We start from the raw sequence: 21735 nt of genomic DNA on the forward strand, positions 1-21735 counted from the left end.
AATGAAACTCCACTTTGGACCGAATATTTACGTGTCGAAAACAGATTACTTGTTTGTTTGTACTGGAAATTAGTCAACAGGCAGTCGTCTATCGTTTGTGATTATTGTTCGCTTCTTATATTGGGTTCGAGCCCGCTATACTGCTGGTTAGACTTGGGTGTTTGTGAGTCGATCATTTCTTATCAGAGTTTACCAATTTTATCTGATCATTGTTGAAACGGTTCCAGGAAGGTGCATTGGGGTCTTCTTGACAAGCCTTCCTGGTATATATGTATCTATGTAAAATAAAAACAAAATATGCTATGCAATTCATGCATTTCATGGCATTAATCTCCAATTGCGGCGCTGGTGTGTATTTTCCAGTATTGCTTATATCGATGATATCGCTCGCCGTGCGAAAATACATCGTTTGTCCCGATCTGTCACATACTTAGTCATTAAAGGTCGGTTCATACCTATCCTGCACGACCCGTATCCTGCAGGTGTCATGCAATTGCGGATAGTATTCTTTGGTACATTATATGAACATACCTTAAAGCGGGCTTAGAGACATACTTTGTCGCTAAAGTGCAGAGTTTCAGAATTCGTCGACACTACACGGTATATGCAATGGTTAACGGATTATTGCGCAAATTAATTGCGACAATCGCGAATACGGAATATCTGGCACTAGAGTTCTCGTTAGTACAATATTTCGCAGATGTTCCGTGATCGAGATTTTAGTGACGTGAGCGAGATAGCTTTTTGCTGAATAATCACCTAACCATTTGTGATATGTACCGGTTAAACACAGCTAATCTAGTAAACAACTATTTTTTTTTTATAAAACTTAATTGAATCGAATAAAATGAATATTTAACCAAGTCTCTTTCGAAATTGTATATATTAGATTTATGTGACGAAAACATTTACGGGCGAAAATGGGTCACGTTGGGACGCGCAGGTGGTGCACAGGTGTTTTCCAGGTGTGCGATAGAAGGAAAACCGTAGAGGTTCTACAATTTCATTGAATCGCAGCCAGCTGTATAAGCTGGCGGGAGAGGAGTTGGAGACCAGGTCACGAGAGGCACTCTCGTCGACGTCGGGCTGTGACGAGGTCCCTTCCTATGTGGAGACAGCTTTTGGCTGTTCTGCTAACAGCTATGTACGAAGAGGGCGGGAGCTCCAGTAACTTTCAAAGCTACTACTGGGCTCGACACTAGGGATGTAGCCGGGACAGAGAGAATTGATCTCCGAGGAGAGCTTTGTCCGAGGGAATACTGTAGGAATATAGCACAATTTGTGCTATTACGAAACTAGGTCGATAATATCACCTATTTCCTCCATCGAATTCGAGCTGTACAAATGACATCATTGCGTCGTATTCGAATACAAAAAGTCAACTTTGGCTAAAGTACCTCCGTTCGAACGAGGGCAAAGCCACCACAAACTCGTTTCAGATATGCAATCAGGAGTACACGGGAGCCCCCACGGAACCGATCATCTCACCACTAACTACGCAACGACCAAGCCTAGAAGCCCGACACGCAAAGTAAGACCTCGACCTCGTAGGAATCTTCCAGAAGGCGATCTCACCAGCCGAGCTACGCGTTGCACAATTAACGACTATTTAAACTAGCGCATCGCTCCCAGATGCCAGTGAGTTGATGCCGGTTCACTCCTTCGAAGCAATTACCTACTTCGCCGTACATACAATAACACCTGTATTAATTGAGAAATAAAGTTGTTGTAGGCAGGGAAAGCGTGTTCACCGTATTCCTGACCTATCGAAACTCAGTTGCGTTTGTCGAAAGTTTATTTTTATTGTTAAATTATTTTATAGATATTGCACAATGTTATCGAAGAGAAGGAATTTGTTCCGATTTTGAAAGCAGTCGACATCCAGCATCTGACCAGCTACCACTGCACTACCCTACGATGGAAGACCGCTTGCAACTCAGCCGGATCCAGAGCAACGACACATTGCAGATCCAGCGGCCCGCACGACACCAAGTCAACAGCCAATAGCCGTCTCGAGAACACTACGATTCCAGCCGCTTCAACAACATATCTATACACTTGTATATTCAAACAATAAAGTACCTTACTCAAACAAACAGCAGTATTAACTACTAAAACACAGACGAACTCGTCTATAATACATGGCGGACTGGTGGTGAAGAACACCTTCACAACTAGATCAGTCCCCATAAATCCATCCTTCCCTTGTAAAGGTGGACTTTTTCGAGTGGAAATTCACTTATAAATTGTAAAATTGACATGACGAGCGAGCGATTCCCCACACATGTGGAATTGGGTAATTGGATTATTAGTTTATTACATTGCGATCGCCCAAAAGAAAAACTGGAGTTTTTGTCTGTCAGATGTTTCGCTATTTATTTATTTATTTATTCTAAACAGACCATTGTGGCATAACAGGAATTTATAAAGCGCCACAATGGTCAAAAAAAATATAACACAAAAAAAAAAAAAAAAATAACAATTAAACATAAACATAAATACATCCATACATAAACATAAAAAATAGCATTTAATAATAACAGATAAAGTAAAAATATCAAATAAAATATAGCATAAGGAATGCCTTGCACCTACAGCCAGTTTCAATAAATATGTAAGAAACAACTACAAATACAAAACATCCCTGTAAGGCCCAAATGGAAGAGAGTTAATCAAAATTTCACTCATAAATCACAATCAATCATGAAAACAATGATGAGCGCAGACTACCAGATAAATGGGTTAGAGTAATTTCCGACAATTTACGCTCACTAAGGTGGAAAATATCACATTCAGTCTCGGCAGCAACGATTTCATTAAGAAGTCGAATAGCTCTTGGTATAGGAGCCATTCGAAAAAGGACTGTGCGGGCAGGAGGTACAGCCAGCAAATGATGATGTCTACCACGCACATAGTGATTAGGGACATAAAGTCCCAACTGCTCCCGCAACAACGGGCATGACGTATTACCACGTAAGAGCAGGAGAACGAAACGAATTAATGAGAAGCTTCTCCGAAGTTCAAGGGAATTATACCCAAGCATGCCCAAAAGGAAAGGAGTGGGGTAGAGATATGGGTAATACCCATATTCTTTCCTATATAGGAAACGAAGAAATGCTTTTTGCACTTTCTCAATCATCAGAGAGTAATTTGCTTCATGCGGATTCCACACAATCGCATTATACTGTTACGTACGCCGTGGATTGAGCGAATTGTACTTAAACCAACGGATATCTGTTATCGGTTAACTAAATGAATGCACTTACTTCCAAAGATTATATCTGGACTCTAAGTGCATTTAGGCTAAACAATGACCGTTATTAGTTATTTCTCAGAATCGGTACGGGAAGACCCATTGTCTTGGAAATACATATCCGAATACGTGACTATACAACAGGTAAACAGATTAGGCGTCCTGAGAGATCTACCCTTTATAAGGCGGTACGTAGGCGATATAATTGATTCTGGACGGAGCAGTGACAGTGTGTGTAACTCCTTAATCATCAATAAATGCTGTGAAACGACTGTTGGCCTTTTACTTGGATCCTCAACCCACCCCTACGCAACAATACTTTAGCTTACTTCTCACAAGCGAATTGAAAAGCAAGCGAGAAGACAAAGGATTGGAGAATTGAGATTTGAGATTTGAGATGAGCATAGATGAGTATAGCTATAGAGATTTGAGTGAGCACTGGGCGAGCGCTTTGTGACCAATAATCACCGAACCGTGGAATTGCCTCGACGATTTCACATGTGTGGGAGGGATTCGCGAACGCGGCCCGCATCGTCCGTCTCTGTCTCCGGCTCCGTCACTCTCGCTCACACTCACTCGCGCGGTGGCCGCTGACGGAGCGGCGGCCGATCGCGATCCGCACTTGCCCCCCCTCCACCCCCCCCCCGCCCGCGCGCGGCCCTCTCTTTGCTCCTCACTCTGCAGTGTGCGTTCTGCGCTCTGCGGCCAGTCTCTCTCGGCCGCCGATCGTGTCCGCGACCGCACTCGCACTCGCACCCGCGCACTCGCACTAACACTAACACTAGACCGCGATCGCGACACTGGACTGCGACCACGATTGGTACGGGCGACCGCAACATCGACATCGACAGCCAAAGCGACCGCGACCGCGACTACGACCCGTCTCGCCGCCGCGCCGCGCCCCACCGGGCTGGCGGCCGCCCCTCGCCATGCACTGCCTGGTGCATCCGCTGCCGGCCACCGAAGACCAGCTCATCGACAGGTAAACCGCCCCCCCCATTCCCCACCCCCCCACCCCCACTCCACTCCACTCGACTCCACAGCCAGCCATCTTATCCGTGTCGCCATTTTCGAACGGCGCACGCGGCCCGGCCCTCCTCCCCCCTCCTACCTCCACTGTTGGCCTCTCCCCCGCCCCCGCACCCGCCCCGCCGCGCACCCCCCCGCACCCCCTCGCCTCCCCTCGCTCGTGACGCATTCCTGTGTGGAGCGGTGATGGGTGATCGGTGATGGGTCGATGGGTCGATGGGTCGATTTGCGCCAGACGTTTGCGACCCCCCAACTCCAACTCCAGCTCCCGAAACGAGGAGGGACAGATGTGGCGACGCGATCGTCGGATCCCCGTTGAGTTCGCGTCACCGAGGAAAGTCATCGTCGAGTGTCTCCATCTCTTGGAATCTTCGTCCGGCCGAATACGTGTCGTATCGTATGAACCGGAATTTAAGACGAATACCCCTCCCCTCCAAGTGGACTGTAAAAATATCGGCACGTTCTTTCGGTAATAGTGGAGGATGAAGAGTCCGATGAATGCGATCCGGTCGAAAGTCAATAGTGGCCAAATCGAAAGACGCAATTAGAAACTTGTACTGGAATGAAACCGAACCGACGACGACGACGAGTATTTTTCTCACGAGAGACGATGAGAAGGTCGCTAGCGATCGACAATGTGGACAAATTCGACAGAACGAAACAGAACCCTTCGTCAATATAAAAACTGTTCAGGTAAACTAGAGGTTGTGCATTGGGAACGAATCGTTTTGACCACACGAAGAATTTGTAAGTTGTAAATGACAGTAGTAGAAAGATTAAGAGCAGCGGCTAGGTTTTAGATTTGAGAAAATCGTGGCTTCAATGTCTCTATAGAGACACAACACATTGACCGCACCAAAAGTATGGTAATTGCAAATTAGTCATACGAGCGATATACTGTTCTCATCGACACTCTCACTTAATACAGTTATATATTGAAACTATTAGTGAAATTAAAATGTATTTCGATAGTGATGGTTTTAATCTCTGAATTGTAGATTTTTATTTATTTACTTACATATAATACATCTTATGACTCGTCAAATGTTTGACTGGAAAGTTCTATAGAATGTAGAAATTTGATTTTTCACTCGTTTGTTCCCTTATGGCATTTATCTAATCTAAATTATTATTTATTATTATAACTTATTATTCAGAATGAATTGGAATTTTAACCTTTATTGATTCATCATCCAAATTACCTTTTATTAGTGGTTATTGCAGAACATCTAAAGACTGAGTTTGCATTATTGCAGAAACAGAGCGAATAAGAGTCTCTTGCTCCTGATTTTTTTTCTAATTATGTTGTCATCTGACTTTTATTGTACATGCTCTTAAGAAAATCGATTCAACAAATCAAATCAAATATTATCGATACAATAACAGTGTGTAGATGATGAATTCGTATCAATTTTAGTGAAATATGATAAAATCGACTATTTTTGTGAAAGTTCACATATGCATATGTACATACATGATTAGTAGGTAGAAATCATGTATGATTCAATTGAATATTTATTATATAACACGATCTCAGACTGTCATATGAAAGTGTTGATGTTGATATTTAATTTTCATTTTTCAGGCTCAAAGAAATATCGGAACGATTGAATAGATTTGGTTACGGTGGAATATCTTCGGCCTTGGCGAACCTTCGTGGAGTGCAACAGGTCGTAGTCGGACCGTCACACATTGCCTGCCTGTTACAAGATGGACAAGTGTGCCGTATAGCCTTTTCTATTATTCCTGACCGCCTCGACTTCACCAAAAACGACAATTCCAAAGGGTAATTGATTGTTATTTTTTTTCCCCAGGACATGTTTCACATTTTTTGTTTTGTCGAGTTGATGCTAAAATCAGAGCGCTTGTGTTTCAGTGGAGGTAATGGTCCTGGTGGAGGTGGAGGTGGACTTGGAGGAGGAGGAGGGGGAGGAGGTGGAGGCGGAGGCGGAGGAGCCGGTGGAAGCGGAGGAGGAGCAGGAGGAGGCGGTGGTGGTGGTGGTGGTGGTGGCAGCAGCAGCAGCGGTGGAGGAGGAGGAGGAGGAAGTGGGGGAGGAGGCAGTGGCAATAAAGTTAACAGTTCCGGAAATGCCGGCAGCAGCTCTAGACAGCAACCGCGAACTCGGGCTCGTATCATGCGCACGAATTCGATTCGGACCACTTGCACTTCTCAAGGTATTACATACATATATGGTGGCTCATCGACACTCGTTTTGTCTTCCACATTTGTCGTTTGACCGTGAAATGTTTAAACCTATTCAGGGTCCAGTAGTAGGGCAGCAGGTGTCATCATCGGAGCTTCTGGATCTGGACGAGTCGTTTCCGTGCCTACCCCTTACGTACCCGAAGATTTAGTCTCACAAGCTCAGGTTGTTCTTCAAGGCAAGAGCCGGAGTCTCATCATTAGGGAGCTTCAAGTGAGTATTTTGTTTAGTTTTTATTTTGTCGCCTCCGATCTAACGTTTTTTTCTTTTATAACAATTAAATAATCATTTTTAGCGAACCAATTTAGATGTCAATTTGGCAGTCAACAATTTGCTATCTCGTGATGATGAAGAAGCAGAAGAAGGGGATGGAGGGGACGGTGGTGATAGTTATGTACCTGAAGATCTCATATCGTTGCTCGACGGTGGATTTCATTCGACGCCGACCGATCACTCCGTCATCATCGATGCTGATACAATGTTTTCAGAAGACATGTTCAGCTACACAGGCATCAGGAGGTGTGTGCGTTCGTTAGTGTGTTTTATTTTATTTTGATGTGTTTTTTGGTTTTTCGCTGATTTAATTTTTTTCCAATTATTATTTCAAGTTTCTTCCTCTAATATTTTTTTTTTTGTTTTTTTTTTTTTGTGGTTGTGTGATGACTGGGGGAGATACAATGATGAGAAAGTATGCATACATTAATTTAAGTCGTTTTTTTTTCAAGCCGAAGCAGTGGAGGTGGTGGAAATCGAGGCTTTACTGGCCTTAGTTCCACAGGAATAAATACAATCAATACTGGTAACAGTGGTACGACCACTAGAGATTCGGGAATTAGTGAAAGAGGCAGTGAATCTTTTACTCGTTGGCGAGATCGTCAATATTACGGTCCCAGGAGGTGGCTCGAATCCGCGTTAAGAGACTCTACGTGGGATAAAGATACAGGTTATTTTAAATACATTTTTAGCTAAAATGCATTTTTACCTGAAAAAAATTTCAAAAATTACATTTCCTTACAGCTGAAAATAAAAAGAAAGAGGCCGGTTGTGCTGCCAATCCGATGTGGACTTCAGATGAGACTGAATATTGGGAAGGAGTCCGATTTACTCAAATTATAGCATTGCATTCTGAATTGATAGGTCTTTCAAAGCAAGGTCATTTGCATCAATGGCGGTGGACAGACTCTCAGCCTTTTCGTCATGTTGACGTATGTATTTTCGTTTGTGTGGTTTTTTTTTTTTTTTATTATTATGTAACACAAAACAACTCTTTTGTGTATCAGAATCCTGGAATCCACCATCCGAGAGCCCAATGGTTGGGAATGGGTGCGGTGGGAGGAGAACGTGTTCGTCAAATGGCCGGAGCTGGTGTTCGTTGCTCGACCGTGTCTGAAAGTGGTCGCATCGCCACGTGGCTCGACGAGACACTCGCACACGCTGCTGCGCGTCTCGAACATCCGTCGCGAGATTTTCCGGAATTTAGCAGCGAAAGAATAGCATCGTTGCACGTCTGCTCGCTTTATACTGTCGCAAAATTAGACAGTGGTTCAATATATTGGTGGTAAGTTGAACTTAAGCTCAATAGCATACATACTCACACATGATATTATATCGCAGACAGAGCTCTTAACATTTGCAATGCTTTAGGGGTGTTTTGCCTCTTGCGCAACGTGCCCGGCTTTGGGAAAAACATCGTGCACGATCACGCAAACAAAGGCCGACCAGCGGTGCCTCGTCTCATCACAACACTGGCCAAGAGGTGTTTGCAGGTGCTACGGTTACAATGAAAAATTCACCCATGTATCAACCGGGTGCAGTCGGTTTGTATTCGTTTTCACTGCATTATTGGAGTCACTGCATGTTTCATGTCGCGTCATTAATGTTGAATTTTTTTTTTTTTTTTTTTGTATAGGATTTACCATATCTTGTGGCGTTCCAAAAGTTGGGGTCTTATTGTACGCTGCATGGAATCTCACTGATACGGGCAGATTTAAACTAATTTCTCCACCAGCACCCGATAGACAAGATAATAAAGATAAAAAAGACCAGAGTGTTAGTTTTCATAAGAGATTATATGAGATCATTTATATCCATTATCTCGTGTGTGGTTTTAATGTATTTCGATTTCTCATCTAGACATCTACCAATTGTCTACAAAGTTGCAACAAAACTAGCGGAGGAGCTAGCAGCAGCAGTAATGCGTCAGGTTCGAGTGGACGTGGACCCGCGGGCAGCTCTGCAACCACCAATGCAGCAAGCACTCGCAGTTCTACAGCGAGCGGAACTTCATCAAATAATTGCAATTCAGGTAACGGTAAAGTTGCTTTCTATTCTTCCCATTATGTATGAAATTTGTTTTTAAACTCATGTCGATATTTAATTAAATTCATCAGGTGCTAATATGTCGACTGGTAGTAGTGCCACTACACCGGCTAGTAAAGAAACTGCAGATCGTCTCGATATGCCTCCTCCACCCAGTCCAGCATCTTCTACGTGCAGTGATACTAGCACATCTCACAGTATTTATATATATATATATTCAATGTGTGTACACATGAATTTCATATTTGTATGCTTACATTAATTTACGATAAATTCACAGAACGTACCAGACGTATGACCGTGCGAGGAGAAGAAGGCAACGGAGGCGAAAACAAGAGGGATGAAGAAGAGTGGCCTTTAAAAGACGTAGTGTTCGTTGAAGATGTAAAAAATGTTCCGTTAGGTAATTTTACTGTTCATATTATGCAACGAGATAACCAAAGCCGGGTACGCACTAGCTTTCATTTTCACAATGTTCATTTTCACGAGATAAAGCTGACAAATCAATAGTTACTGCTGCATACATTTATTACCTTTTTACTTGATAACAAAAATCGTGGATGATGATGCGGTCATACCATGTATAATACTCTATTTCTTTTTATAATACTCTATTTCCTTTGAATCTCATAGTACTTGGCTATCTTTGTATGCATCAATTAAAAACAAGCATTTCTCTCGATCCTTTGAGCCGTGAGAATGGATCGGTACGAGCGTGCCAAAATATGTGGCATCCACATTACAATACGGCTAATGCCTTAAAATAATTCCAGTATTGACGTTTCGATTTGTTTTAGGTCGCGTTCTCAAGGTTGATGGAGCCTATGCTGCCGTACGTTTTCCCATAACAAAAGATCCTAAAGATATCGCTTCTGCTATTGCCGCTTTAGTGACAGGATCGTCGTCCAATAAAGATAGCGCTCCCGGACAAAGTATTATACCTCAGGCTGACGATTGTGTAGCGTTGCTGCAAGATTGTCGTTTAATGAGGAAGGATGAACTGCAGGTTGTTAAGTGGAACACCAGCAACAAGAGTCCCGATTGTTTCCAAAAGACTCCTAGGAAGTTGTCGGTTCCGGCAGACGTCACTATACTGTCCCTCGCTGTGAGTATATCTTCATGTGTGAGTAACATTAACATTGCATCTGAGCAAATAAACGAATACAGTTTTGGCTGTTGACAGGTGGACGCGAAAGGAGTTCATGCAGTTATCCAAAGAGCGGGAGGCTCTACGGGCTATGCGCTCTTACCGCTGGGTGGAGCCCGTGCTCTAACTGACAGTGCATTTCCAACCGATTCTACAGCGTTTTTGGGAAACCATTCTGGTTCGATATCACTTACGTGCGCTGCCGAGGTAACTGCCGTATTGTATCTCTGTTCTGCGTTTCGTTCCAGCTGTTATTGCTGTTCATTAAATTTTGAATTTTTAATTTCAGGGAACTGAAAGTGTCGTTTTATTGCGCGATGGTAATGCGACGCTATATCCTTTGGCCAGAGATTGCCTCGGATGCATAAGGGAACCTCCGACACTTGATTTACCGCCGTTGCGTTGTATCACCGCTCATACGGTGCCACTCATGCCCTCTGCCAACTCGTTGAACAACAAATCTCAGGTATTATTGAAATCTCGACGGGTGCCTTTATTGGTTGTCACTGCATTGAATACATATTAAAGTTTTCCTTTGTGTGTGATGATAGCAAGTAGCAGTGGTTGTATTGGTACCCGAGCAGCAGATTTTGATGCCTTGCGTTTTGAAGTGTGACGTCGATGGCGTCCGTCATATTTTACACCAACTGGAAAATGATCTCAGTGAGTGTTCATTTGTTTTCTGTTTCTTCCGATGATACTGAAACAAAATCATCGATACTATATAATCGACAATTTGCTTTTGCAGAACATCAAATACATACAGTGCTTTCTGAAAGGTGCGATGGAAACCGAAATGTATTACACGCTTGCGTCAGTATGTGTATGCCCACTTCTAACAAAGAACCAGACATCAACAGTGGTGAGTGCAATCATACCGAAAATGCAAATACATACAAGTATTATTAGTTATATGTATTTGCTCAATTTTAAATTTAGGTGAAGGATCGTCTTCAACTGTTGGAAATAATAGCAATGCGGGCGTATTGGAAGAGGAACCTATACCGACGATATCTTGGCCACCGGAAACATTTGATGCGACTTCTGGTGATGAAGACAGCCTCACAGGCTTGACCAACAATAGGTATAAATCGTATAACATATTTTCAATTGATTTTTTTGACTACACTCTGCCCGCATGCAAATGTTACCAATGTGAAATGAACCCACATCTTTCAAAGACATTTTCCGTGCTTCTTCGTGTCATGCAGTTAATAGTGCCTTGGGATTGTATTTAATAGGCACATACTAGTAGAGTTCATTGCATACCAGTGGATAGGTCATATTCAATTACTGAAGTTACAATTTTAAAAAATTGTGTCGTCTTGAAGGTGATTCCTGTCATGGCACATATTTTATTTGAATTGGCACACATACGGAATAAACCATAAAAAAAAGAAGCAGTACAGTGATACAAAAATAAATAAAAATATAATATTCTATGTACAGTGAGCACCACATGGTAATGTAAAGCAAACAAAAAAGAAAAATTACAAAAACATATTAAAATTTATAAACGATGAAGGTGAAGAAGCAAAGTGAAAGTGTCTCTAAATGATCTATATGGGTTTGGTAATAAGGAGACCATATGACTGAAGCATATACTCCATATTACTGCAGACCAAACTGTTATAGAGCAATATCAGAGTATGCGGATTCTTAAAGGGCTTCGCAACTCGGCAGATAAATCCCAATAGTTTATATGAATTAGTGACTATATGGTTAAGATGGTCATATGATGTATGTATGTATGTAATAAAATAGTAAAAAAAATTGTCGACAGTGGCTCGAAAGCGTGTGGTACAGGATCTGTTGCTGTTTGTGACCCGACAGAACGACGTACCAATGGACTGGCAGCACTGAAGGCGATGTGCGAAAGCACTACTCTCTCTTCTCATATGGCTCAACTTCTCAGTGCAAAGTAATCAAATTGTTTTCAGTCAGTGGATAAATTAGTGAATTGGTGCGTTTGCTTTAATTTTGTACTGTTTGCAGGGATGGTCAGGGACAAACACCGTTTATGTTGGCGGTGAGCTCTCGCGCATATCGTGCCGCTATCATACTGTTCGATGCCGCACAGCGTTGCGCCACACAGGAGCAACGCACGGCTGCAATCTTTCCACACAACGCTCCACCAGATCACTCTCCGCTCTTTGTGCTGTGTTGCAATGACACGTGTAGTTTCACTTGGACTGGACAAGAACACATTAATCAGGTTTAAAAAAATTGTCTGTTTTTTATATGTACATATATGGATTTTTACTTTTGTTGTCACATTTATAATTAAATTTTTAGGACATATTTGAATGTCGCACTTGTGGATTGACTGGATCTCTTTGCTGCTGCACGGAATGCGCAAAGGTTAGATATATATTCATATTGTAGACAGATTATAGAGAGTGTCGAGTTTGTTTTTATATAGATTGGTTAATCTTTCAGGTTTGCCACAAGGGACACGACTGCAAATTGAAACGTACATCACCAACAGCGTACTGCGATTGCTGGGAAAAGTGTCGTTGCAAGGCTTTGGTTGGTGGAAATTGGGAAGCTCGTTGTGAATTACTATCTCGTCTCACTCGAGAAACTCAACTGGTGACACATTTTAACTCTCGGTAATTTCAAGTCATCTTGTTTTGTGAAACTTTTGTTTCGTCTCACTATCAGGATGTATTTTATATGTGATTGAATGAATGGAAACGTTTCAGTGGGGAGAGTATTCTGCTCTTCCTTGTGCAGACGGTTGGACGTCAAGCAGTCGAACACAGACAGTTTCGTGCGTCTTGGCGTGCTCCCCGCGCCAGTGCCGGGCGAACCAGCGGCAGCGGTACGGGAAACGCTGCGTCTAACCAATCCAGCAATCAAAAACCACCGACATCTGTCAATTCGGCGCAGCACCCACAACAGGACGACAGGGATGACGGCGATACTCCAGAACACGATCTGGAACCTCCCAGATTCGCGAGAAAAGCGTTGGTTCACTTGTTGGGTATGATTGTGAAAGTTTTTCTCATTTCGTATTTCGTTCTTTACTTTTGATTTAATACTATGTGTTGTCATTTATAGCCGACTGGGCGGCTGTCGAGGCAGCTTTGATGTGCGGTGCGAGTGAATCCGAGGGTGGCAGCTCGTCCAATTCAGAGAGTCCCGTCTATCATCAGTCTGGAACCACTCTACTTGACAAATTCACTCATATGCTAATTGTGAAATGTACTACGGATGTGAGTTTACAATCGTATTTTATTTAATCTTCAATTTTTGTAGTGCAATGTGGTTATATTGAATTGTGTATTATTTTTTTGTTAGATGCAAGACACTCTGTTGCAAACTTTAATAAGAGAACAACAAAATGATTCGGTCGTTGATATCGGCCGTGCGGAAAGAGCTCATATTGTTGCTCGACGATTCATCCGATCCGTTGTTCGAATTTTCGTTATATTCAGTATTGAGACTGCTCCGGGACCGTTCAATGCGAGAGGGTGTGTATTTCAATCAATATAAGAAGAAAAAAAAGATTTTGTCAATTTAATTTTTTTTTTCGCATTTCTTCGTTGCAGATCGATGCTCGTGTGTATGTCCCTAGAAAGATGTAGGAGAATATTTTTCTCATTGGCCCGATTGGCAGCAGAAGAGCTGTGCGAAACGGCAGATTCGTTGATAGCACCCGTACGCCTCGGTGTAGTTCGTCCTACAGCTCCATTTTCCTTGGCTTCCAGTATTACGGATGTCATGAACGGAACTGAAGATTTGTTTTCTGTAGAACCATTAGCCCAACCCGGTACATCACACTTGCCCAGAAGATATCAGTGCGTACAAAATTGACCTAAATTTACCTATTAATCTCGTTACTTTGCATCGAATAAAATATTTTATATTTCCCATTTACAGGGACAATGTGATAATAACTGCCGAAGGTGCCGTTCGTAATATGGAATTGGAAGAAGCCGGTTCTGCCGAAGGAATGGTAGTCGAAGAGGAGGTATCTGAGGGTGAGGGTGAAACTGAAAATGCTGCCCCTACAGTGCAGCCTCCTACGGCAGTACCTCCTCCTCCTTTACAAGATCACCCTGCCCCTGTTCATCAACCCGATGAATCACTCAATGAACACAGGTAATAATAATAAATTCATTGCTTGCTTTTTTATTGGGGTATTTAAATATCTGTATTATTTATTGCCTTTTTATTTAATTTGTAGAGCTCATGAAGACAATGTACAAGAGCATGTCGGAGATGCGGAGTCTGAATCTGAATTAGATCTTTTGGCTGAAGCCGATACCGAGTCGGACTCGGACGATCAAGATAATCCAGAATCTGTTCAGCGCTCAACGCAACAAGGTGCTACGCAAGGATCTGATACAGGTATGGGACTGACTTTATGTATTTATGTACATACATAGTACATGTGTATTCGGTGGAGAAGTAATAAATTAAATTCCAGGAATTGCATCTCTTTTAATATTCCCCGATGAGGAAAGTGGCGATTCTACTCAACCGGAAGATGAAGATTCGGAAGCTGGAGAAACGGATGAACATGAACGAGATACGGATATGTCACCTGGAGAAGGTGGTGGCGGAGGAGGAAACGGTGTCAACGATCAGTTGGAACGAAGAGGAGGAACCTCTTCCGGGCCACCGAGGAGTAACTTGGCACCCCAAAGTATGCAATGGGCGATAAGGTATTATTATGCAGTATATTAATCAAAATTAAATTGTAATTTCTAAATTGCAAGTTCCCGTGTTTTACATTATTGTTGAAATTAATTTAGGAATCATCGGGAGGCGACTCGCGCTGAAAGGGTACGACTCACGGGAGGCTCTTCCCTAGTATTCATCGATCCCTCATCATTGAGACGATCCACGACTTCCACAACTCAAGAACCGCACTCCACCGCCACTACTGCTAGTTGTCTGGCTAGAGCGTTTGGTAATTTTGCGTTTTATTTTGTTCACAGCAATTTAAAAATCCACTTTTAAATAATAACTTTTTTTTGCTTTAGGTATTGTCGTTCGTCAGATAGCAGATTTGTTGGCGGGTGTAGGACGTTCCTCGTTGCTCGGTGGACCCAGACCACTTCCGTTTACACAGCAAGATGCCATCGCACTACAAACCCACCTCGAAGCGAGATTGAAGCCAACTTGGGATTGGCTCGTTACAGTTATGGATGCTACGGAAGCTCAACTAAGGTAATTGGTTGTTTGCTCAAATGTAACTATTTATGTTTTCACGAATTGGAGCTTCACTATGGTATACTTGAAATTTTTCAGATTTGGAGCTTCACTATCCCAAGGTTCTGACAGTAATAGTTCCGGTAGTTCTCTCTCAGTACTCGGTTCGAGCTCTTCACGTAATAGTAGTAATCAGCGTCATAGAACGCTCGGCAATTTCCCCTCTGGAGGATCCACTAGAATTGTAGGATTCACCTCTGCTGAACATTCACGATCTAGAGGAGATCGAGATCAAGGTAAATATTATGCATATACCTAAGTATGTGTGTACACTGTACATAAATCGTAGATATGATTTTATTGGTTTTATTTCAGGAGTTAATGGTCATAACGCTAGACGAGAATTTCTCGCTTACTGCCTTTCACTGATGCGAGCGCACAATGCTGAGCATTTAGATTCACTGCCTGTTTTGGATGTATCTGCTTTAAAACATATTGCATATGTTTTGGATGCACTTATATTTTATATGAGGTGAGTTACTTGTAATTTTTCACTTTGATTTTCAGTTCCGGGATCAATATTATAATAACTACCTATTTTGACATCTCGCTTACAGGTCAGATTCTGACAGCTCACCATTATTGTCACTGACGAACAATTTACAGCAAACGTGGCACGATCCAGTAAGAACCATTGATAGATTTTATTTTGTGATGTTTTTTTATGATCACATATTTTGCAAATATCGTTTTTGTTTCTAGGATGAAAATGAAAACGACGATGCATATGAGGAAATTCTTTTGAGTGGTGTTGCAGCCACAGTCATGGAAACTGATTCGACTGATAGTCTCGCTGGAGTTAGCGGCTCGGGTCGTAAGCATCCTTTCTTCCAACGTTCCGAATCGACACTCTGCCTCGGCTGTCCTCCACCTGACCCCTTTGCTAGTGAGTTGATTATTATTATTTTTCAATCACAATACATAGGTACGGTACGTTCATAACTGTTTAAATGAATTTTATTAGGTCAATTGCACGAAGCTCTACCCCTAGCTGACCAACCTCAATTACTTCATCCGAACGCCTGGAGGGAAGAACTGTTTGGTATGCCGAGACAACCGATCACTGTGCCGTCTTCTGGAAATGGTCCACCCGGTTTTAATAACCCTCTTGAAGGTGATTACAATAACAAATTTTTCACATCAACCCCCACCATATGTGTCATGATATAATATCAATATGACTTCCATTTTCTTTATGCAGTAGTACCGACTCGGCTGGGTCTATCCAAACGCTCGTCGGACCAAAGATCGGGACAATTGAATTCCGCTAGACCCGTCGCAGAAACCCAAACAAATGACGATGATATTGCTGCTAGTTCTCTTCATAGACAACTCAATCTTCACAATCACGTATGTATTTTATACCTGTGTTACTTTTACCTAAAAAAAGTGATTGTTTCGTATTTACCATCGTCTAATGTCGATTTTCAGACGACAACTTGCCACGAAGAGTTGTTCAGACCGATTGAGAGTGTACCCGTGACGAGTGAAGTTGGCACAGTATCTTGCCAAGTCATATCTAACAATGCCATACTAGGTGAAGAGCCTCAGGTAATTTGTTTGTTTTTTGCCCACCGCATCATCTGTACGGTCAAATCATTAAAAGTATTTTTTTGCAATACAGGATTTATCGTGTAGCAAAGACGGTACTTGCGCATCCAGTTTAGGCTCAGCCAAGATGGATGTCGATACCGACGGTGAATATGTATCTGATTCTGATTCCAACGACACCCGGCAAAATATGCCTAGGAAAAAACATCACAGGTAAAAACCAAATCATCATCAAATCATCTCACTTTGGTACAATAAGCGTAAATAACACTTGCCACCCATTTTTCAGACAACCACAAGTGACCGCTAATGAAGGACGAGGACTTAACAGTATGTATCCATCTTCGCACATGGCCAACATTACCAATGGTATAATGTCAGCGGGTGAGCATGCACCTCACAGTCCTTCAGGTAAAGCGTATTTCTTCATTACTTTATGTTTTATTATTTACTGCAAGTTGTTCGTCTAAATGTAGTAATATCAATACATATAGAATCAGGTGGACATAGACCTCAAATAATCGTGACACCCAGAAAAATGGCAGCAGCAGTCGAAGCAGCTATGGCTGTCAGTAGCCGATCTACAACATCCGATCACTTGCCGATGCCGACCTCGTTTAACTTTGCAGATCTCGTATTACCGGGTAAAAATCATCCGTCTATATATCTATGTAAAAACAAGAATAGTTACTAACGATTTATTAACGCTCATGAATACGATATTTACATTAAAGGTTCGAGCAATGCTATCTCATCTGTAGACAATCAAAGAAGTTCCTCTGCATCGAGAAGCCCATCGAAGAGCGTAATTGTCAGAGCTGTTAGTAAAATTAAAGTTAAAATAATTAAGTAAAATCGACAATCAAGTATTCATATTGATTTTTGAATTTTAGGGTGATCTTATGACACTTGGAGATACATCAGAAGCACAAGAAATTTCTGCTCATGTAACAATAGAAACATCCGGTCCCAGTGGTCCAGAGAGACCCAATCCCAGCATACAAGATTCTAATCCAATACCTAGGTTGCACTTTATTCTTTGTTGGTGATTTTACCGTGTTTAGATAATATATTCTTACGATATTTATGTATTATTATTAAATTGTACAGATCACAACCGTCTCTTGGGCAATGGGTATCTCACGATTTGTTACTCGGCCGTTGGAGACTATCGCTAGATTTGTTTGGAAGAGTGTTCACAGAAGATGTCGGCTTGGAGCCAGGTTCTGTTGTATCCGAACTCGGCGGTTTCCCAGTTAAAGAAGCAAAATTCAGGAGAGACACGGAAAAACTTCGAAATTCTCAACAGAGAGATTTGACTCTTCACAAAGTATGTTTGCGCCGCATTCGATTCTTGTGTGTTTTTCGAAGAAGCGAAATTGAACATGGATTTTATTTTGCAGATGGAGCGGGATAGAGCCAAACTCTTGACGCAGACATTTACCGAATTGAATACTGCATTCAGTGGGTACAATAGACGAACGCACGGTACGCAGCCACCACTCGCAGTGAACAGGGTCAAAGTAACGTTTAAAGACGAACCCGGAGAAGGATCGGGCGTGGCCAGATCGTTTTACACGAGTGTAGCCGAGGCGCTGTTAGCTAATGAAAAATTACCACTATTGGAGTCCAGCAGCACCACCAATACCGGCGCCAGTGGTGCAAACGGTGGCAACTCCAACAGTGGGACGGCAGGCAGCAGATGTACATCAAATACTCCCAGTGTAGCTCGCACCAGAGGAAAGGAAATAAATCGCCGTCCTCCGCTGAGACCCGTTTCCAGAGCTACTCCCACAAGATCTGACAGGTAACTACTCCATTACATGCGTGTGGAGTATTTAGGAAATTTGCGATTCATCACTAATCATCGTGTCTTCTTCAATTTAGAAGAGCTCTGAGTGTAGACGCTCGACCCTACTCGCCTCGTACTCCGGTAGCCGTTATAACACCACCTGGAAATTCTTCCAGTACATCGTCGCACCATAACGAACATCTCACTCTCCACCAGACGCAACTGGGTGAAAGGCTATACCCTAAAGTCAGTAAACAATACACGTGCCTGTGCAATCGCAACTTTCAACTTTCAACTTGTTGGTTCACATTAATCATTGGAGTGTGTTCTTTTAGGTTCACGTTATACATCCAAATTTCGCTAGTAAAATTACTGGTATGCTATTAGAATTATCTTCGGCACAACTCTTACAATTGTTGACGTCTGAAGAAGCTTTAAGGCAGAAAGTGCACGAGGCCATGGATTTAATCGTTATGAATCCGAGCGATGCAATATTAGGTAAGCGTTAGTTATCGTAATTGGAGTCGAAGACTTAAAGAAGTAAAGGATACGTCTCGCCAAGTTGTAGACGTGCCTTTACTTGCAAGATATTTTATCGATAAATTAAATGTACTCAGATCTGGACGTGTTTACACTGTCAGAACGAGCGAGTTCAGCGGCCGGTCCGTCTTCATCGGGCAGCAGCGGTTCCAATCGATGTAAAGACGACGTCAATCCTGATGCACCGCTGCCTCCTCCCGGAGAAGACACTGCACCGTTGTTTTATTCACCTGGAAAGTGCGGCTTCTACAGTCCAAGGCAAGGACGTGCCACTCCAGAGAGGATCAACGCATTTAGAAACGTAGGAAGGTACTGTATACATTATACATACTACATACACTTCTATTAAATTATGTAAATGTATACGATCTAATCAAAATTAATTTTTTCAGAGTTATAGGCCTTTGTTTATTACAAAACGAATTGTGTCCCATGTTCCTCAATAGACATGTATTAAAAGTCTTACTTGGAAGACCTGTGCGGTTTCACGATTTGGCATTTTTTGATCCTGTAGTATATGAAAGCTTACGCCAACTAGTTTTAGACGCTGAAAGGCGAGACGCAGAAGCGTTGTTCACCGCTCTCGATTTAAATTTCACGTGAGTTTGCTATTATATTAATATTACATACATCGAATCGAATATATACATCTATATTTGTTTTCTTAAATATTTCAAAATTTCAGGCTCGATTTATGTCCTGAAGAAGGTGGAGGCTCGGTTGAATTAATATCGGGCGGACGTGATATCGAAGTTAACGCCAGCAACGTGTACGACTATGTCAGAAAATACGCTTATTATAGAATGGTCGGCTCTCAAGAGAAGGCTTTAGAGGTGTTTATTATTTTTACATATACTATTTTTTATTGAGACCATAATTTGTTACAGTATATTATATACGCTATTTTGAATTTAAGGCGATGAAATATGGTGTTCTCGATGTACTACCTGCTAGTGCACTGGCTGGACTCACTGCCGAAGATTTGAGGTTATTGTTAAACGGAGTAGGCGATATCAACGTGGGTGTACTGATTTCGTACACTACATTCAACGACGAATCTGGAGCGTCGAGTGAACGCTTGGCTCGCTTTAAACGCTGGTTGTGGGCGATCGTAGATAAAATGACACATCTAGAGAGGCAAGATTTGGTCAGTGTATATTCGTATTTTTTATTTCCTTACGCATATATATATATAAATATATCTGTTTATATTATTGTTTGGACACTGGTTGGTTTTAAAATTTTAGATTTATTTCTGGACGGGTTCTCCGGCACTTCCAGCTTCGGAAGAAGGTTTCCAACCGATGCCGACAGTGACCATTAGACCGGCCGACGATGGTCATTTGCCCACCGCAAATACGTGTATTTCACGTTTATACGTCCCACTCTATAGCTCACGTGCTGTTCTTCGTCACAAACTTTTATTGGCTATCAAAACGAAGAATTTTGGATTCGTATAATTATAGTAAGTTTGTATGATTTTTCCAAATATAATATATATTGTATATATAATCTGTAATATTTGTTAATAACTGAGAATTTTCTCCACAGAAAACAACTTGTGTATTATATATTCGTATGTGAAGGAGTACTCGGTTAATTATAAAACTGTTCAAATAAAAGACTCATAAAAAATTTACTATTATATAATTAAACATAATTGTGAGTGAAAAAAAAGTTTGGTTCTCTACTTCTATTCAATGAATATATATATGTATTTAATAGTTTTGTTTTTTTTTTTGTATAATTTAATTTTGAAACACAGTAATACATGCGCACACATCTCATATTGTTGGATGATTTATTTAGCAATTATTTTATAATCAATTTGTCAACGAGAGTACTGCTGGAGCGTAATTCAATACGAAATAAAGCAATTTATCAATATGTAATTGGTGCGGATCTCAACTAAAAGTATGTAGATTTTAGCAGCGTATTTTACAATGAAGATAATCTGATAATCACCTGCATTTTTTAAAAGTGTATGAAATTTTTACGTTTAAAGTTTGGAACTTGACGCGCGATTCTTCAATTAGAAATGCGGAAGTTGCATACTGTTGTACCTCGTTTTATATATCAAAAAATATTATACAAACACTCATCATTTCGAATCTTTGATCAGGCCCAATCAATTGTTAAGTTGACGTTGGACTTTTTCTTTAATGTTTAATACAAGCATTATGTACTGATTTCATGTGCATATTTATGACATTTGATATTTGGCACTGTGTTGCAACATCGCTTACCTATAAGTTAAATAAAAATTGTAAAGTTAATATCTTTCAAGTATGACGCAAATCTAAAATAAGTAATATTGTCTTTCTTGGAGAGGGTGACGACGACCTTGTCAATATTTTTATTCAAAAGCTAAAGCTGGATCACTTTCATTAGTATGTTTGATATATAAAATCTTGTTCTTCTCCACCCAACCTCCCATGAAAGAAATAAATATTTATTGGCTTCAACTTTAAAATTATTGTATTTATATCCTTACATTTTAAAGATATGTAAAAAATGACAAATAAAATTATTGAAAAGGTATCCCGAGTCTTTTTATATTGCTCAAGCCCATATTGTATCGACCACATTATGCAAAAGGACCATATGTGCAAAAAAAAAATTGGAAATTTTCAGATAAGAACGCAACAATGCCAATAATTAAAATTCAAAATGAGCA

The 21735-nt window shown here is 41.3% G+C and overlaps 3 protein-coding genes and 1 long non-coding RNA gene across 4 annotated transcripts in view; 2 read left to right on the forward strand and 2 right to left on the reverse strand.

The window, feature by feature from the left end:
* LOC143916841 (uncharacterized) overlaps positions 1-21735 on the forward strand; it is a 504240-nt gene that overhangs the window by 275308 nt on the left and 207197 nt on the right. The window lies entirely within an intron of this gene.
* Positions 1-21735, reverse strand: part of LOC143916321 (uncharacterized) — a 59487-nt gene that overhangs the window by 35981 nt on the left and 1771 nt on the right. The window lies entirely within an intron of this gene.
* LOC143916317 (uncharacterized) lies at positions 913-4302 on the reverse strand. The gene is made up of 2 exons (XM_077437346.1): positions 3573-4302; positions 913-3184 (listed from the first exon to the last, which is right to left on the reverse strand). Exon 2 carries the CDS (start codon positions 3137-3139, stop codon positions 2702-2704), a length of 438 nt encoding a protein of 145 aa, XP_077293472.1. The 5' UTR covers positions 3140-3184; positions 3573-4302; the 3' UTR covers positions 913-2701.
* hyd (E3 ubiquitin-protein ligase hyd) lies at positions 3787-21599 on the forward strand. The gene is made up of 54 exons (XM_077437328.1): positions 3787-4235; positions 5868-6068; positions 6159-6457; positions 6545-6699; positions 6782-7005; positions 7212-7429; positions 7504-7691; positions 7767-8044; positions 8131-8303; positions 8396-8535; positions 8620-8797; positions 8877-9002; positions 9086-9208; positions 9603-9910; positions 9989-10159; positions 10242-10418; positions 10504-10615; positions 10701-10814; positions 10892-11036; positions 11736-11873; positions 11948-12167; positions 12248-12313; positions 12392-12564; positions 12658-12938; positions 13016-13170; positions 13256-13428; positions 13507-13755; positions 13838-14059; positions 14145-14308; positions 14388-14625; positions 14716-14873; positions 14947-15133; positions 15215-15411; positions 15491-15647; positions 15733-15799; positions 15878-16061; positions 16140-16289; positions 16377-16525; positions 16607-16726; positions 16800-16939; positions 17016-17137; positions 17221-17370; positions 17461-17546; positions 17620-17750; positions 17837-18056; positions 18130-18533; positions 18614-18764; positions 18854-19016; positions 19136-19367; positions 19451-19657; positions 19744-19891; positions 19975-20205; positions 20306-20523; positions 20610-21599. Exons 1-53 carry the CDS (start codon positions 4183-4185, stop codon positions 20516-20518), a joined length of 9429 nt encoding a protein of 3142 aa, XP_077293454.1. The 5' UTR covers positions 3787-4182; the 3' UTR covers positions 20519-20523; positions 20610-21599.

Source organism: Arctopsyche grandis, chromosome 9 (genome assembly GCF_051622035.1).
Source record: "Arctopsyche grandis isolate Sample6627 chromosome 9, ASM5162203v2, whole genome shotgun sequence".
Taxonomy (NCBI): Eukaryota; Metazoa; Arthropoda; class Insecta; order Trichoptera; family Hydropsychidae; genus Arctopsyche; species Arctopsyche grandis.

Bases quoted from the DNA above. Each gene is read 5' to 3' on its own strand.
- LOC143916317 (XM_077437346.1), bottom strand. From the start codon at position 3,139: ATGATTGAGAAAGTGCAAAAAGCATTTCTTCGTTTCCTATATAGGAAA.
- hyd (XM_077437328.1), top strand. From the start codon at position 4,183: ATGCACTGCCTGGTGCATCCGCTGCCGGCCACCGAAGACCAGCTCATC. The intron at 7,430-7,503 runs GTTATTTTAAAT...ATTTCCTTACAG, and splicing joins TACGTGGGATAAAGATACAG to CTGAAAATAAAAAGAAAGAG. The intron at 10,616-10,700 runs GTGAGTGTTCAT...TTGCTTTTGCAG, and splicing joins CCAACTGGAAAATGATCTCA to AACATCAAATACATACAGTG.